This window comes from Cimex lectularius, unplaced genomic scaffold, assembly GCF_000648675.2.
Source record: "Cimex lectularius strain Harlan isolate CLEC.00 unplaced genomic scaffold, Clec_2.1 scaffold193, whole genome shotgun sequence".
Taxonomy (NCBI): Eukaryota; Metazoa; Arthropoda; class Insecta; order Hemiptera; family Cimicidae; genus Cimex; species Cimex lectularius.
This window is the reverse complement of record NW_019392759.1, coordinates 830,852-849,340: the sequence shown is the minus strand read 5'-3', so window position 1 is coordinate 849,340 and position 18,489 is coordinate 830,852. Positions and strand designations below refer to the sequence as shown.

The window sequence follows — 18,489 nt, the reverse complement described above, 5'->3', positions numbered from 1 at the left end:
AGTCAATTGGTTTGCTATTTATTAATCACATTTCATGTTCGAACTGCTTGCCTTGCGTAAAAATGCAAAGATTAACCACTCTTCACCGGCGCCCAGAACGATAGAATCAGGGGAGATGGATTGACAAGCATTTTTTGTCCTTTGCCGCAGTTCTTCAACCGAGGTTGCTGGGTTATGATTGGCGTAAACACTGTTTTTTAAATTGCCTCACAGTAAATAGTCAAGAGGAGTTAAATCGGGTGACAGAGAAGGCCAACAGATCGGGCCATGAGGTCCTATCGACCTACCCCGGAAGTAACGATTGAAATAACGTCTCACCTGCAAAGAATTGTGTGTGCGGCATCCATCAAGCTGGAGAATCATTCTTTGCCGTTGTTGCTGAGGAACGTCATTTAAGTGTTGGTAAAACCTCAGTCAAAAAATTGAGGAACCACCAGTCACAATGTAAATTATTTTCGTAGAAATAAGGCCCAATTAATTTATGTCCGAGAAGTCCACACCGAACGTTGATAACAGTGTCTATGATGGACATGGCATAATAGGGCAATGTATGTTCATCTTAATATATTTTAGGTTATAAAGAGGCCGACTTCTTTTCAACCTTTAGACTTTAACCATTAAAGTATGTCATGTAACCATTTTATGTCTTTTGGTCAGATCAGAATGATCCAAATACTCGGAAAGTACTCGGAGGACTATGTCATGTGTGACAATAGTTTTAATAGCTGTCATACAAGATAGGTCGGATTTTTCATTTTTATTTCGACTTTTTACTTAAACTACAGTCCACAGAATAGAGACGCGTCCGGGATTTCATTGCGTATACGACATGGTAGTAGAAGTCGAATGGTTCGCACTCTTGACGACCACATCTGCACTGGGCATCCCTGTCTGTAAAAAGATCGAAAACAGGTAAATAAATCTCTTAGCTGTTGGAATATTTGGAATATCTGAGCTAGTGGATAATACAAGATGGATCGTCCAGGACGAGTATAAATAAGAATATAAATAAGAATCGATCACCGGGCAGCAGGAATCGAACGAGCTTTCAACATAAACTATCCCTGTAAAAAGATAATAAAGTACTCATTACGTATTAAGGTGTAACATTAACACATTTCACGACCTTCATTCCCGGACGTCCATTTACAGAATCCCCGGTCTAAGTGGAGTTGTAAAGAGGAAATGGGCGGAAGTGACTGCCTTTCTTCGTCTTCTGCTGGCCTGCGAAGAGATCGTTACCTATCAGTCTTGTGTGACCGCTGTTTATAAAAGAGGGCCGTTTATTGCATTGTAAAATTTTATGCGCTATTGATACGCCTTGTTTGCATTCTACCCACATCATTTCCTTCTCTTTTCGATCGAATACATTTTTTCAATTTTATTGTATGTAATATTTTATTTAATTTTATGTAATATTAATTTTATGTATTTTATGTAATATTTTTATTTTCTTCCAATCCTACAATAACACTATTGCCAGAACTGCACTCGAAGGTCATCGTCGTTTAGATCGACATGGTGGCTTCTCAGATTGATAAAATGTAGTAAGCCTTAGTGTTAGGATGGATGGAGTGGTTGGTGTGAAACTTTTGGAAGCGGAGTCGGATCATTTCGTTGACAAAAAGTTAAGGTCGTTGTAAATAGTGAGTTCGTGAGATAATAAGGAGCTTTGACCGTATTTCTGAGCGCTTTTCACTGGCAGGATCATCGACTGCGCTGGATGGCCTAGCGGAACCTCACACGTCCAGAGTGGTCGTGGTAACGTTGTGTATAAAGTTAGTTAAGTCTTGACGAAAAAACTGATTTTGTAGATATCCAAGCCTAATGAGTTCTTTTGTCTTGAAAATTGAGTTGAGCTGCAGAGTGGTTGCAATGGACGCGATTGGTAGTATGGATATTCGAGTTACAACTACAAAATAACTAACAAAATAAACTAAATCCTCTTTTTATTTCTTATTATAGATCATACAATTGTTATTTTTATCTTCCAACCACGATTTGAAATTCAAATGTAATAAGTCTCCCTTGATTGGCCCTTGACGTTAAAATTAATTAGACCTATACACTTAATATCTGTAAGGTAATGGGTTGTAATTAGAATTAATTTTTTACAAAAGGAATTATGATATTTACTTATTGAGCCAATGCTAATTGTCCATTTTAAATTGGTTTACATTCTATATAACGAGATTGGTTTGGCTCCTCCATTTTTTAAGATAAGACTTTTAAAAATACTGTGCGGTTTCACAAGTATGTAAATATGTAAATGTACATTACTACAATTTTACATATTAAAGAAATCATATAAATTAACTTTTAAATAATAATAAATAAATATGTCTAAAAAATACTAAATGTTTAAAAAAAATTTCAAAAACAAGGACACTTTTAATTTAACACTTATAAAATGCACAGAATGTATCGTGCGTAGTGCCGGACAGGAAGTTAAGGAAGGTCTAAGTTCCATTTGACTTTAGTTGTGGGATTATATTCTACTTTTGAACAGAGGCCTATGAAATGCCCTAAGATTTTGAATTCGGCCACGTTGCTCATCTTCATGTACGGTCATGATATCTATCATCTTTCAAAAGCTTCCCAGATTATTAACTATTAATTTTTACTGTGTTGCTGCTTGGTGTTCGTGTTCTGCTTTGGCCCTTTGGCTTTGTAATCTCGATAAAGACAACTATTTGCTTATAATTTTGGAGCTGGGAAATAGTGTGATCTCAACTCAGCATGGACAAATAGCCGTTCAAAGTCTACAATTTTGCATATTCAAAAAGAAAGAAGAAATACTTCTACTTACTGGTATTACAAAGGATTATTCAAAAATGGGCAAAAACACTTCTAGATTTTTGACATTTCCACGTGGGTTATTTTTTTAAAATATAAAAGTAAAATACAGTTTCAGCGTAATTATATAAATTAGATCGAGCTGCCGGCAGGATTGCTCCTTTTTGTCGCTGGTAATTTACATGCGAAAATAAGTGGGCATGAATGTCACCAAATTTTTGTGAACTTTTGGAAGACATAGATTATTTTAAGAAATTTCGTCATTATTATTCTTTGGTTGAAAATAGTAAATTATTTGTGTTTAACTGTAAGCGAATTTGATTATATTTATTTATCAAGTCATCATTTGATGCAAATGGTAAAGTTAATTTAACAGTTAGTTTGCCTCTTAATAGGAAATACTTGCCGGACATGCCCAGGGGCATCTTGTTTTATTAATTTGCGAGCGGACGATATTTGACGTTGGTGAGCTTTGCCGGCTTTCTCGATTTACACGGCAACCACCATTCGGTTGTACCACACTTGGCCACTCAGTCTTCGTCTATTTTGAAACAATTAATAACAATGAACTTCCGTTCCAGGTGCTGCTGCGGTTTGTCAAGGACATTCCACTGCGGTACGGGTAGCCAGCCCACCACATCCCAGAGCGAAGATGTATGGCTGCCTGCACGGCACACGATTGCGTCCCACACAGACGCATATGGAACGATTGAGTTCCAGGGAGGACCACATCCGAGTAAAGCACAGGTACTAAACCACCAAACGAATAGAATAATTAATAACATTTAAAATAGCAAACAAAGAGATAAGAGCAATATTCCCCATAATAATATATTATCATAGCTGTTTTGCATAGTAAGCTAAAAAGCTGATTTCTTTGGGTTGGCCATGTTTATTCAACCTTAATTTAAGCATGAAATTTCCGTCGCAAGTGATCAATTGTGTCAATTAATCCATCAATCGCACTGATAATTTCTGATGTTCAACAGAGTGAAAGAGTAATTCTCGAATCGCGTGACTATTAGTGACTCAGTAATCTTAGTTATTAAAAAGATGCTCTATAAGGTTAAGGAAAGACTATTACATACCAGCGCGTCACTTGTATAGGCATGCTCAAATCTTTTGGTGTCTAATGTCCTGCAACAATTTTGATTGGTCCCGATACAAAGATCTGTGTCTACATAGAAGGGGCAGGTTGAGGAGGGAACTTCTACACTGACCTTCGTATAGCTAGCTGATTGCTAAATAATTGAATTTTAAGTGTGTTTTTTTATCCACTTCACTACAATATTTTTTAGGTAACTCTTCTCTCTGCAGTCGCTTGAACAAACGTCCCACAAGCATCAATGGTTTTCGATTAATTTTAATTCGTTGAACCACAGATGGAAAATCAAATATGAACACAATTACTGATTATCAATCACTTGTTGATCACTACTCAGTATAAGGGTTGAATGATGACTGAGGGCTGTTTCAAGCATGCATCGACACTCCAACGTTGCGCAACATTTTATCAGAAAATCGCAATTCAAATGGGACTCATGGATACAATAAGTAAACAGGCCCAAAACAATTACGCCAAACAGTCTTGGTGTGTACTAGGCTTAATTGGGGCAGATACTTCATTCTATGCAATTTTTAATTTAGCTCTTCTTTCATCATTTTCTGAATGATTGTTAAACTGCTTTCTTTTTAATAAATCATCAGTGAAAGGCAAAGCTAGTAGTTCGATCGTTATCAAAGTTAAGTAATCGCTTGCAACAATATTTAAAAATACTTTATTCGAAAAAAAATTCTCTGTCTGGTGTACAAAACTGACAGATAGACGTCCCAAAATCTAGCGTACGTATATGGCTTAGTTTAAAAAAATGGGAGGGCTTTTTTTTAGGTATTTGAAGACTGCTCACTACGATAAAGGAGGTAGGTGGCCTGGACGGACAAGTTTATTTGAAAATGAGAATAAAATATCTGGGTTACAAGACGGACAAAGTTACTTGGGAATATCTACCCTAGAAGATTAGACTTCTTAAATATTATTCTTGGAGATTAATTGAGTTTGTTGTGAACATATTATTTAAACTATGCTTAAACTACTCCTCGCAATGTTTTCTCATTTTTTCAGTAAAAATAGAAGTTACCTCCCATTTAACCAGCAAGGCTATCTATGTCCAGCGCAAAATATCAGCTTGAGAAAAGTGCGACTAGATATTTTTTTGCAAAGGAAAGTATTGAGCAGATTGATAATATTATAAACACTAGAGATATTTAATTAAATTTCAAACGGTCCGGTAATTAAGTATGTCCAATTTTGTAGGACAAAGCAAATCCAGTAGGATTTTCGTCGTCTCTTTAGCCTTACGAATAAGAAAAAATTTAATTTTACCCTTTGGAAAGTTCTTTCTGAAATAAAAAAACAAATGAAACAATCTTCTTAATTGAAAATGGAGAGAAATCATTCCCCTTTGAAATTAAAAAGAAAATCCGCCGAAGCCAAGTTTTTCCAAGGGCTCAAATCCTTTTTGTCGAGTTCTAATCAATTCCGCGGGCATGATTTCAGTACGTCCGGCTGGCTTATGACACGAGGCCAGAATTGATTCTTCAGCTGTTCACCCGGGAATGGAGCCTGGAGCTGCCCAAGTTGCTCATCACGGTGCAAGGCGGGAAGGCCAACTTCGAACTACAACCGAAACTCAAGAAAGTCTTGAGGAAGGGCTTGTTGAAAGCCGCTAAGACTACCGGGGCCTGGATTTTCACTGGGGGCACGAACACAGGTAAAAATACTTTTGCTTTTTCATTTGCTGAATGATTGCTTATTGCTTCCAGTTTCAGTTCCAGTTCTATATATTTGCTGAATATTTTCGTTTGAATTAGTACATATCGAACTTTGTTTAGAAAACCCGAAATCTGTTGAATAACATCAGAATAAATTAATTTTGCCCTAGGCTAATGTTAGATTAAAACATCCTATCTATTGAAACTTAAAGATTTGATTATTCTTGAGAAAATAATAAATAAACGAACAGCGTACGTTGTAGCCAATTATTGAAATGCTGAGTAGGATACATTGTATCAAAAATATTGTCTGATTTTTTTGCCTAATCACTCCCATCAACTTATTCCAAATACCTAGAAAAGCCATAATCTTTATTTTAAACTTCCATATGGTTCTACTCAGGTCGAGGTGCAGAAGGCCTTGTGCCGCCTCTATTATCCCTATCACTATACCTATCCATTTGGATGACCCGTAAACTAGAACATCAAAACACCTTCCTACCTAATACATTATAGGCCAAATACTGAAAAAGCTCCTTCCGTCCCTCATACTGATTTTGATTCTCACTATTCCCCATCACTCATCCGGGCTTTGTTTGTCCACTCGACTATCCATCAAGCAAATCGCATTGTAAACGACATTTCCATCTACCTTAAACTAAAGCACAATGGCAGTGGCCCTGGTGTGTTCTTGGATATAAACCGAGCCTTTGACACACGGTACTGTTGTGCAAGCTAAATCTCGTCCTACCAGCTACCTGTTACCTTATCCTAAGATTGTTACCTCCAACAATCCCACAAAATATCAATATCTCATATCTATACTATATCACAGAGCAGGGACCCAGCTCCCCTGCTTTGCTCATTTTATACGCCCGACTTAACACTATCGCCACATTTGCCGATGATGATATAGATGTAATATTCGTGGTGTTTAATATACTGCGCCCTTTGACAACATTGTAACTTCCTGCTGCGGGCAAATGTAGCATCACTGTTTGCTAGAAGGTGCGTTGGTGTCTCCTGTGCTTCCTTGTAGAATCTGAAAATTCCATGTTGAATTATACCAATCTTCCTCAAATGCCCGTTCAGTCTGCAGTGTCCTGTTAGGGATCTTAAATTTTTTCCTGCTTCCTTGGATGCATTCTGTTGTTCCTTTCCTTCCGAAATTCATTGAGGTTTTTTTAATGTTCTGTGTCTAATAAGTGAAATCATTGTTTCCTCATTTGCATCCTGTCTTTTTATGTAATATATGAATTGATATCCCTATACCCCAAAACGGTTTAGGATCTATCAGCGGTGTAGCAGACCTTTTCCTTGCAAGGGCATCCACTTCTTCGTAACCTTCCTGGGACCTTTCGGCCCCTACTACGCTTACGCTTTATACTTCCGACCTATCACTATCACCCTTACCTTTTCCGATAATAACCAATCCTTTCCCACTCTATAATCACCTGCATATCAATGGAATACTTGCTTAGACACTGAAGAATGAAGGATAACAAAACCATATTCACTTAGATAGTTACTCTAAAAAGGAAAACTTTTCCACCAGTATACATGAACAGTGTTATCATCCCTATTATAGTATGTATATACCTGGTATACCATGTATTCATCGGACACTGGGCAAACGACTGACTTCAAACCATCATTCGGCAATAAGTGAAGAATTGTGCTATCTTATATTAAAATTAAATACGTTGCACCTTCTATCGTTTACTCTGTTCTGATTGAACGGGTGCTCCCAGTGTCTCCTCTTCTACCTACGACTGTCCTCCTATAAACCTTCATCTAGGAGAGCAGCAACAGCATTCAATTGCATAAAATGAAGCGTTGTGGTCGACCTGAACCAAAAACTGTTCTACGTTTTGTTTTGTATTTGAAGTTCCAGCTGCGCCTGGGAGAGAGTCCACCTCCGCCTCATCAAGCTTGACTTGACTCATCCTACTGAACAGCATTAAAAATGACTATGAAACGATCATAAACTGTATAAAGCCGATAGAGACTTAATAGAACTTTGCTTCAACTAAATTCTTGAAGAGCCGAAGAATCCAGACCCAACAATCCAAGATCCTCCATTCTAGATACCCGACACCATCTTTCACACATTGGCAAGAATTAAATACCATCGATTCATCATTTTCACCCATAATAATCCACTTGTTACCCAACTTGCATCGTCCATTCTTCCACGTAATGCCAAGAGAACGCTGAAAAAGTGGTAGTGTTAAAAGAGATATAATACTTTAATTTATTTACTTATTGCTTGTACGACAACTAAACAGCGTAATAAACTGCCTGAATGAATAGGGATATTTGTGATTCATTCTTATTCTATTAATTTTAATTAAATTCTTGTTAGATGGATAAAGCATTTTCTCGTCTGTCTCCATTTTTATCTACTTGTATTCTCTTTAACCGTGGAAAGACATCAGTTAGTCTGCATGGTGATAGCAGAAGAAATTGGAACTCTGACAGAAATGCGACTCATCAGTAAATATAACAGCATTCCACTTGTTGTTCTATTCTAGGCGCTCTTTGGAGAAACTGGAAGAAATATGGTGAAACTCTCCTGAGTTGCTGGTGGCGGGCTTTTGCTGCAGGTCGTCTAAAAGGGGCATACGATGTGAGGCCACGAATCGTTTGTATTGATAAAGCCCTTACAAAACATCTTGTACTTCATTTAGGATTAACTTTTGTCGTCTTTTCTCCATTTTAATTCAGTTGTATTCTCTTTAACCATGGAATGACATAATCTTGAACCAGAAGTTCGCAATATTATTGTCGAGGTCACCAGCAAGTGGATATCGTAGAGGCAGTTGGCGTTTCTCAGAGCGTGGTCTCCAGGGATTCAGCCCGATTCCGAGAAACTGGAAGTGCCAATAGGAGGCCTGGCATTGGATCGCAGTGCATTACGTCGCTAAGGAAGGACATAGTTTCCCACTGGGGTCGCAATGTCTTATAACATTGTGGTTCTTTAGCGTGCGCACCTAGCCTTCCTGCCTTATCACACGTTGCTAAGGAACGACAGACATATGTCATTCGGCAAGACGGAAACGGTTCCAAAGTGTCCGCCAGATCCTGAACGCCACCAGCAATTCAGGAAAATATGGTGCAGCGAGCGCCTAGACGAGAACACCAACTGGAATTCTGTTACGTTTTCTGATGAGTCATGTTTCTGTCTTATAGTGATAGCAGACGCCGAAGAGTCATCCGAAGACAGTGGATGCGTACAATGGCCCAATTCGTGCTCCCTTCCGTGCAGTTTGAATGAGGCAGTGTAATGGCCTGGGCTTTTATTTTTTTTAACTGCACGACGAACTGGACTCCATACTGTTGATGGCAACCTCACCGCAGTCCGTTATGTCTACGAAATTATCGAGGAATACATCCCTTAAACCAGGGATTTTAATGGCAAGGATTTTCGATTCCTGGATGACAATGCCAGACCTCATAGAGGCAGAGTTGTTCAGCAATGTTTAGGAAACCTGGGAATTTCCCACCAGCCCATCAGAAAAAACACAATAAATTTTAATGCAATTTATAATAAAAATAATTATAAAATTTAAATATTACAAAATGGACAATATCCCTATTCATTTTTGAGCAATTTACTAATTAACTTTTACGTTAAATAAATTTAAAAACAAACGTTTATGTAATGTTCTGATATACATGAAATTAACATTATTTACTGGCTGAAAAACCGACATCATTGTTATTTAATAAGGTTAATAATATTACTGTATTATTTCTTTCAGCTTTCAAACAGCGATATTACATAAAACGATAGTTCTAAGAATGCTGCACAATAAATCGACTTTTGCTTTTAGAAAATTTAAGTTGGCGACCACTACATTCACGCAGACATGCTAGAAACACTTGCACGGTAGAAAAGGAACAAAGTTATTCTGTTGTTGTCTATTTTTTATGTGTGTTTGTTTGTTTGTTTGTGTGTGTGTGTGTGTGTCTGTGTGTGTGTGCATTGTTGCAACTTATGGAAGAATTTTTGTACTTTCAAGTGGATATCGATGACCAACGTTCTACGTGACCCGAGGGCGACAGTTACGAGAGTGTTTCGGCCAAGTTCTTCGCCGAAGACGTCAACGGTAAAATGCTCTGGAACAGAATCATTGTAGCTTTATGTGTATCCATTTATTATTTTTGACAATTTTATCGATCCGGGTCGGCTAGAGACGAAAAAATGCCATTCAGAAAAATAAAAAATGACAAATTAATTAATTATACAAGAAATGTAATCCTTCATATTTTTTTATAATAAGAACAAAATTTTTAAAGTTAAATACAGAAAAGAGTTATCATCGAGCCTTTCCACAAGATAATGAAGGTTTAGTCGTTTCAACGCTTCTTATCTTATCTTTCTCTTCTATCCGAACCAAATGGTGCTCGTGGATTATCATCATGTTTTGGGCCAAATTGCACGATCTTTTCTCCTCCATCCCATTGCTGAACACGTGTGTCTTGTAAGTTTACACGAACTTGTCGTATTTTATTTTCTCGGCTGGTCAAAATGGCCAAGAGCTTTTCATTTACGGAGTATTACCAGCAGAACTACTTTTGAATTACAATACAATATGATCTGACAATCGAACATTTAGCAAGAATTAGGGCATAATGGTTCACGAGAAAGGAGAATATTTCTATATCGTGTTAATATAATGATATATAAAAAATGATGTAAATAAACAGATTGAAAAATATTCTCCATTCTTGTGACAAATTATGTGTGTCAAAGTTATTATAGTCGAATTAGTTGTTTGTTAAGTAGTATGAGAGAATAATAGGCAGGATCGTAGTAAATGAGATTAGCTAAATAAAAAACTACAAAAACATAAAAAACGAAGTAAAGTGGGGCAAAAAACAATTCAGATTCGTTTTAAACACCTTAAATACAAATTTTTAAAGGAAACAAAAAATAGAATTTTTTGGCTGGATTAGCCGGAGGGAAATGTTTTTCCTTCAGTATCCGGTGTTGATCCACATAAAAATTCATAACTCCTCTGGATGTTATTCAACCTCAATGTCATTACAACCGTTGAAATTGTCTTATTTCAGGCTGTGTAAATAAGATTTTGATTTAATGTCATTAGAAGTGAGAAAAATTGGGTTAAAATCTAAAGAAAACATTTCAAACATTTTATGTCTGATTGAAATTTATTTATGGTGGAATTTGTGTGGATTTATTATTCAATATCGTACTGTATATAAGGCCCTAAACCCCTATACAATTTTGTGTAGAACAATGTATATATTTACATTTTTTAACCTTTTTTGATTTTCGACAAAAACTGAGCGCACTTGGAAGACGAAAGCTTTGACAAAAATTTATTTTTATTTTCCAAAAATGTTTAAAACAAATATCAATATTGTTTCTTGCTAAAAACGAAAAAATAAACACATAATTTCTACGAATTTGATATAATTCTGTATTCATTCTACAAGTTTATTAACTAACGTATTTCTAAAATAGAGTGAGTTAGATAGACATTTCTAGCTACATTATTTAAAATGATGCCTTTCCATTTTTCATAGCCTTAATAAATAATTTCAGTTGTCCTAGAGAAAGAATTAGTGCGGTATATATTTCCAAATCACTTTTTCGGAATATTTTAAAGTGAAAACATATTATAATCTTGCTAACTTTATTTTTCAAGTCCACTTTCTCAGGAAGGAGAATAGGACCGCGGTGACCGAGATCGTTAAGACTTCAAACTCGTATGTCACGTTCGCGGTATCGGGTTTGATTCCCTGCGGAGCCCTTGGAATGTTTCTAACCCCCTGAAGGTAAAATGGAGCATGTAGATTTGGCAAAGAGACAAAAAGTGCCCCGAGAAACATTTCAATACAGACTGGCTTACTATCCTGAGATATGAGCACAAGTTTTTAATGCAAACCACACGTCCACCTTTATCAAATGTTTATCCTTTCTTGGCTTTTATGAAAACTAATCAAGTCACTAGTCTGTCCCCCAACTGCCTATGCATTCGAAATATACACGCATCCAGCAGTCAGATTGTCAGAAAATTCGATCGTCTGAGGCATTGTTGCGAAACGAAATCCGATTGCGTATGATGAAATTTGTGCATTGTTAATGATCAAATGTTTTAATGGTGGAAGTAAAACCCTCTAAGATGATCCAGCAACACTTCGTCCAGGGAAGGTCGATGATACCGAATTACTCGAGATTGTACTCCAGTAATATAAATGTAACACAATCTATTGTTGATTATGTATTCCTACTTATCAACTTGAAGCCTAGAAATTTATTTATAGCCTTTCCTAATCAATTTTACAAAAAACAGCATTTAACAAACTGCAAGAAGGTAAAATCAGTGATTATACTCTTGTGTAAATCAATGGTCACTTTTCGAAAAACTGTAGGTAGGTAAAATCAGTGTTTAAAGACTTTTTAAAATTGGAATCTGAAGCAGTCGTGTCCACTATATCAACGCTGTGCCTTTCCGCGCTTATAACTCTCTCTTCGATATTTCGTTATATTCTTTCGAAATCAATGGAAACATTTTCCACAAACACTGAAAGTAGATGAGCAACGACGGTAGTCATCATATAAGCGTCATGCCGCTCCCTTCTTGTAACCCTGACTCCTCGGCATCTCGTTATGAACATTCCTAATCAATGATAATATTATCGAAAAACTAAAAATAAGTGGAATGTAGATAAGGATTTAAGGAAAGAATAAAGTTTTTTAAATTTCAAACGACCAGTGGTCGTGCTTTTCCTCTTTATAATCCTGATGCCTCGTCTTCTTGTTGTCCCCTTGTCTAAATCAGAGCTAACATTTTCTGAAAAAACTGAATGTAGGTGAAATCAGGATTTTAAGTGTTTTGTGTGTCGAAAAAAGTCATTAAAAATCTTCAAGGGGTGAAATAAGGATTAAAGGAGTTTTTTTATTTTTTATTTGAAATATAAAAAATGTTTTGTGACTATAATCAGCATCATGTCTCTCTCTGCTTAAACCCCAACGCTTGAATATACCTTTGCAGTCTTTTCTAATTGCGATAACATATCCAAAAAAACAGCATTAAAATTTACAGATAGATGAAATCAGGGTTAAAAGAGTTTTTTATATTTGGCAATCATCAATTTCATCGGCATGCTTTTTTCTGCTTATACCCTTGACTTAGCCCTTCCTCACTACTGGGAGCGGGCCGCCACAATGCCAGCTAACTCCTCACTAATTAATTCATATTAATTTTACTGTTATTGGTTTATTAGCATTTGTTATTTTTTTAAAGCAAATTATATGTCTCTTGTTACATAAATGATTTTAAATCTCATTGAGAAGAGGCTCTTGTTAATCTCTATAGTTTTACGTGGAAAATGGATGTTATACTGTAAACTATGTGTTAACCTACAACTGAGCTGAAAGTAGATTCGTTCAGTATAGAGCCATCATATAACAATTTATTATTCATCGCTCTGTCTATTTTTCATTGTTACCACTCATTGTGCATAAATTGTCTTAAATTCTGTAAATTAATGTTATAGGATGTTGAGTGAAATCGTTGAACAGATCGTATTTAAATATCCAATTTTTTTTAGGAGTCAATATTAGTTACGAAGCATAAAAATCTTTTATTACTCATCATTTCATTCTGTTACAATCCCTTCCTTTTCAGACTTTAATTGCGTATTTGTTCACACCATGCACGGATTTGTTCGTCTGACAGTTTCACCAAAACTCTTGCTCACGTTATGTTATTTAAAGTAATAATTTTATATGGGAAGAAGTCGAAAAGTTAATGCAGTCCCTCATTAAAAAGGGTGAAAGGAGAAGTTTGCAAAATTTGACGAAGCGAATATTGTTATAAAGACTATCCAGAAAAAATCCTCCCGTTTGAAACGTATTTATACATTTTGCAGAATAGATTCTATTTATAAATAGCATCATTAGAACTTGCAAAGTATACTTAATATTTTACTGACTTGACAGATAGAAAGGAAAATATTTAGAAGGGAGAAATATATAAATTTACTCTAATGGATAGTTCATTATTCTTATAACATTAATATAAAAAAAGGATTTTTGAAGTATATTGTAGACGGAACACTTCATTTTTCACCAAAGAAAAATTACAATAGAGGCCCCAATACAATGGGATGTTTCATTTTGCATTAATGCATGCACTGTGGAAGGATGTTTATGAGTTGTCGATTAATAATTTGCAAGTAATTTCATAGGGAGTAGCTGTTTCGTATGTATGACATGTTTTATGTGTCGCATTGATTAATTTTCAGATTAGTTTAACTAGGTAGTCAGAATGTTTTTTAATTTTCTCGTAAGAAAGGCAAGTAGACAAAGGGCATGCAATATGACCGGTATAAGTAAGTCATTCCTAGTTTCTCCGTTCGTTTAATTGTTGTCCTCTTTCCTAGTCAAACATCTTGAGAGAAGTATATTGTGTAAAAGTTGGACCATTTGTCAATAAAAAATTCTAATGAGTGTTAGTAAATTAAATGAGAAAGCAACGTTAGATAACGCTTGATGAAGCACATGCTCGGTACATATTTTTATCCTTTAGGAAGAACAGAAGGACTTGTACGATTCCGTTGGCCTCTATGTTCTTCGTTTATATTACCATTTAAGAATATATCCTATTCGAATCTGTCTTTCTACTTTTTCTAATTTAATTCTTGCGGTTTCGTTGTAATATTAAGCTGTCGATATTAATTTCGAAATATTTTAAAGGACTACTTTTAAAAAGATCTCAGCTACAAGGGCCCATTGGCAAGAACTCTCGGACACGTGTCATTATTATTACGATTTTTGAAATTAGTAAATAAAAAGTTACGTTAAAATTGTGATCGCGAGCCCTTATCCTTTATTTGTATGTACGTTACTTGCAAGTAGACCACCAGACATTGGAAAAAATATCTTATTCGATAAAAATTTCCAAGTATTTTTCATTCTTTGCTTTCTTGGTAGTTTAAAATAAATCCAAATTGTGTTTTTCAAAAACAAAATTTTGACTTATTTTACTTAGAGCGCCTTTTGCTTTTTATATATTTTTATAAATCTAATTTCTTTTAGGACCGTCCTACTTATTTTGTTCTTATTCTACGTAAAAAAAAAGAAAAAAACCTACTGATTTATTTTTATTTCCATTCATATTGATTTTTAAGATACGATATTATGATTTTTTATTACTGATATATTATACATACATATACTCTTGAAATACATACGCAACAAAGGCATAATCCCATATTTAAACTAAAAAATATTTAAAATATTTTTCCCTGGCTCCTCGGGCCCATTGGCAAGAATGCTAGGACACATGTCTTATAATTTTCGACCTAGTATCACCAAAAAAGGAGCGTGATACCAAATCCATAATTGATTAGTCTAACTAACCTAACGCTAGCCAGAGCCTCTTCTATTAAGTCGTTAAACTTCAAAAACAAACAGAAATTCAATACATTCGATAAATTAAACGTGACCGAAGTAGTTAAACTGTCTTCCGAGACATTTCGCTAATAGTTCTTGGGAAAACTCGTTATTATTTTGGATGATCAACTTTCTCAACGTGGCTTTGGCAACCGTCCATTAAGTCGAACCAGTTTCCCTGTAGGGGATTTTCCAATGCGCCAAAGTGTGAGAAAATCTGTCGGACAACATGGGCAACTTCTACTTATTGGTAAAAAAAACAAAACAATTGGTCGATTCTACAATATTCAATTTAATTGTTGGTTTTATAATTTCTCGGTTGTGTGCGGTACAGAAGTCAGCATACAACTTTCATGTCGAACGTTCATTTAAACAAAATAAACGGATCAGGATGTAAACGGATTACGTCAATCCCTAGACAAATTTGAACGATTCTAATACGATTGGGTTCAATAAACGTATAAAATTCCCGTTTCTCCAGAATACGGAATGGAAAAAGTCAACCGGAACTCTCGTATTTCAAGCCTTCTTGGTCCAAAACAATATCAAGCTTCTGAATTTTCCATACCATATAATGTGGCCTGTACTCGCTCTTAAAATCACAAACCAAAACCATCACTTTATAAACTCCAATGTTTTCAAAATGAAAAGAGTAAATAAAATAATCACACAAATTCTTGTCATGATACCAACTTATGTCACAGCCTTGTATTCAAATGAATAAAATACCTTTGACTGGTATACATTTAAAATGTCAGTATAAATCATGAATACGAAAGGCATAATTGAATTACAAAGGAGTGTATAAAAAGATATTGAAACAATATTATAAGCCTGAAAGCCCTGTTTTGATTTGACTTTGATTTGTATTTAGACAGGATAAAAGTAGGCTTAAACAATTAATTGAATATTGATTACATGAGCTTGCACACTGTCATGTTACCCAGGAAAATTCTCCTAACAGAAAAAATCTCCTACAAACCTTCTAAGCTGAGTCATTAAAAATAAAATAACAATTAGTGAAATACTGCTTTTCAGTGTATTTCTTCTCGTCTGACTGAATTGTCGTTCTTTTTCAAAATAACCATGTTTAAATGTTAATATTTTTAGTATTATTGCTTTAGTAATTTTGTCTATGTAAACCAAGTAAAATGTTAAAACGTTCGCGAAATTATAGCTATTCTAGTACAATTTTAGCTTTAGGATAAAAAAAAACAACGATTCGGTATTTTGCTTGCAATTTTCTTGGGAAACATGTTTTTTCCCCGTTTCATTTATATATCTTTTTAATTCATTACAAAGAAGTTGCTCCTCAGCTCCTTGCTGAATAAAACAGGATTGAGCGAAACGGGCGGACTGGGGGAAAAAAGTTCTACAGGGCCGGTGAAAGATTTATTGGGTCCGTTCGCGGAAGGCAGCCGTGAGCATGATCCCCCCAATTCGATGTCGCTTAGAAAGGAAGCATGGCTACTTTATAAATCGTAAATGTTGTATCTTCCTCGTCTAACGGCCTTGTACATTTATTTTACAGGTGTAACTCGACAAGTCGGAGATGCGTTGTTAATGGAGAGATCTCAAAGAAGCGGCCGGGTCGTCAGCATCGGGATCGCCCCCTGGGGCATTGTCGAAAACAATCATGAACTAGTCGGACACAACAGAGACGTGCCATACCACTCCATATCTTCCCCGAGGTAAGCACCAAACATTTACGAGTTAAAAGCTAGAGTTCACTCTGCACTGTTCAACTCTGCTTCCGCCCCCTGCTAATCTCCCTCGCAGGGTTACTCGTCAGTAAACAGAAGATAAGATGGTCCGTACATACCGTCCAAAACGGCAAGAATAAGCTTGTTCAGGTCGTATGCCACTGTGGGGAAAAATTGGTCACTTTAATATTTGTAATTATCTCTTAGACAATCCACCATGCCAATATTTAGTCCTTTTTAAAGGATTAAAGGTAAATAAAATCTCCCATTTGTGTTTACAGTTAATATAAATCAATCAATCTTATTGTATCTTCTATGTGATATGCCAGATTTTACTACATAATAGATTCTCAAGGATTAGGGTTGTGGTCATTGACCTTGTATGGTCAATGACTCCAACCCTAATCCAAGAGACTATTATAAAGTGAGCAAAAATGAATAGATATGCCTGTAATTTATTATTCTATTAATTTTAATTAAATTAACCAATATGTTCTTGTTAGTTGGACAAAATAAAATAGAAAATACCAACCAAAAACAAAAAATGTTTCATTTTTAATAACGGATAGTAAACATGACGATTACTCATTTTGTAAACAAGCACCTTTTCTCGTCTTTTCTCCATTTTAAACTAGTTGTATTGCCTTTAGCAATGGAAAGACATCAGTTAAACTGTATACTGATAACAGAAGAAACTAGAACTCAGACAGAAACGCGACTCATCAGTAAACATGACAGCATTCAGATTGTTCCATTCTAGGCTTTCTTTGTCTGCACCATATTCTCCTGAGTTGCTGATGGCGGGCTGTTGCTGCAAGTCGTCTCAAAGGGGCATACGGTGTGAGGCCAACTTCCCACAAACGATTCGTAATCATAATGATAAATAACATGCCATAACATCTTGCGCTTCATTTAGGATCTGGGGGCACTATGGAAAGGTTCCGTCTTGCAGTAATGACAATTCGTTATTATTCGTTGGCTGAAAACGATGGTTCCTCTCATTAACTCTCTTTTGCAGTAATTCGGATTTCGAACTCCCAAAAGAACGTGAATTGAGTAGTCACTTACTACAACGACTTGACAACTATTGACTAGTCGTTCTACAATTTACGTTGGAAAACGTATTTGTAGATCTGCAGCCTAACGATTAGCATTTGAAAGTTCGAAATCCGGATTATATCTAAAAGCAACCTGAATTGACGTACTTAGTCCACTATAACTATTTATATTTGTCATAGGTTTAATTGTCAGCGGAAGCATTAAAAATTTCCAAAACCTGTGGAAACACAATAATCTGACGATACGTTGGGTTAGGACGTACCAGGACACACTGGAATTTGGGTAAAGAAAAGGCAGACACACTGGCCAGAGGAGGATCTGCAAGACCGTACATAAGCCCTGAACCTATTCTTGGGATAACAAAACCAAACATACAATCCTCCATCACAGAAAGGATTTAAAAAGACAAAAGGAGAAGTGGATAAACTTTAGATGTGTAGATACAGTAAAGTTATGGTAAAATAACCCTCACCGAGCTTGGCACTCTCATTGCTACAGATAAAGAGGGCTAAACTAAGAGGAGTATTAGGACTATACAGGGTGAATTGCTACTCGTGCTACAAACTTCTCCAGTAGATTCTTCACCCTAAAATGAACAAAAAAGTTCATATTGTCCATGGTCCGATTCTCAACCATTTCAGAGTAATTTCGCTTTTTATCGATTTTGAAAGATATCACGTCCTGGCGTCGGAAAATCGTGATATCTTTTAATCTAAACATTTCTCT

At 35.8% G+C, this 18,489-nt stretch overlaps 2 protein-coding genes across 2 annotated transcripts in view; both read left to right on the top strand.

The window, feature by feature from the left end:
* Nucleotides 1–829: 829 nt before the first annotated feature.
* LOC112127063 (transient receptor potential cation channel trpm-like) lies at nucleotides 830–5,648 on the top strand. Its single transcript, XM_024227372.1, has 4 exons — nucleotides 830–912; nucleotides 3,378–3,543; nucleotides 5,354–5,567; nucleotides 5,620–5,648. Exons 1-4 carry the CDS (start codon nucleotides 830–832, stop codon nucleotides 5,646–5,648), a joined length of 492 nt encoding a protein of 163 aa, XP_024083140.1.
* Nucleotides 5,649–9,568: 3,920 nt separating this feature from the next.
* LOC106672732 (transient receptor potential cation channel trpm) overlaps nucleotides 9,569–18,489 on the top strand; it is a 58,710-nt gene continuing 49,789 nt past the window's right edge. Inside the window, exons 1-2 of the mRNA XM_014404385.2 lie at nucleotides 9,569–9,680; nucleotides 16,533–16,692. Of these exons, the coding sequence (XP_014259871.1) occupies nucleotides 16,565–16,692 (128 nt within the window). The 5' untranslated portion in view covers nucleotides 9,569–9,680; nucleotides 16,533–16,564. The remainder of the gene's footprint in view (nucleotides 9,681–16,532; nucleotides 16,693–18,489) is intronic.

Excerpts from the sequence above, each read along its gene's own strand:
- LOC112127063 (XM_024227372.1), top strand. The coding sequence starts at position 830 with ATGGTAGTAGAAGTCGAATGGTTCGCACTCTTGACGACCACATCTGCA. Across the intron at positions 913-3,377 it reads TGTAAAAAGATCGAAAACAG|GTGCTGCTGCGGTTTGTCAA; the intron begins GTAAATAAATCT and ends CTTCCGTTCCAG. Across the intron at positions 5,568-5,619 it reads CACTGGGGGCACGAACACAG|TTTCAGTTCCAGTTCTATAT; the intron begins GTAAAAATACTT and ends TATTGCTTCCAG.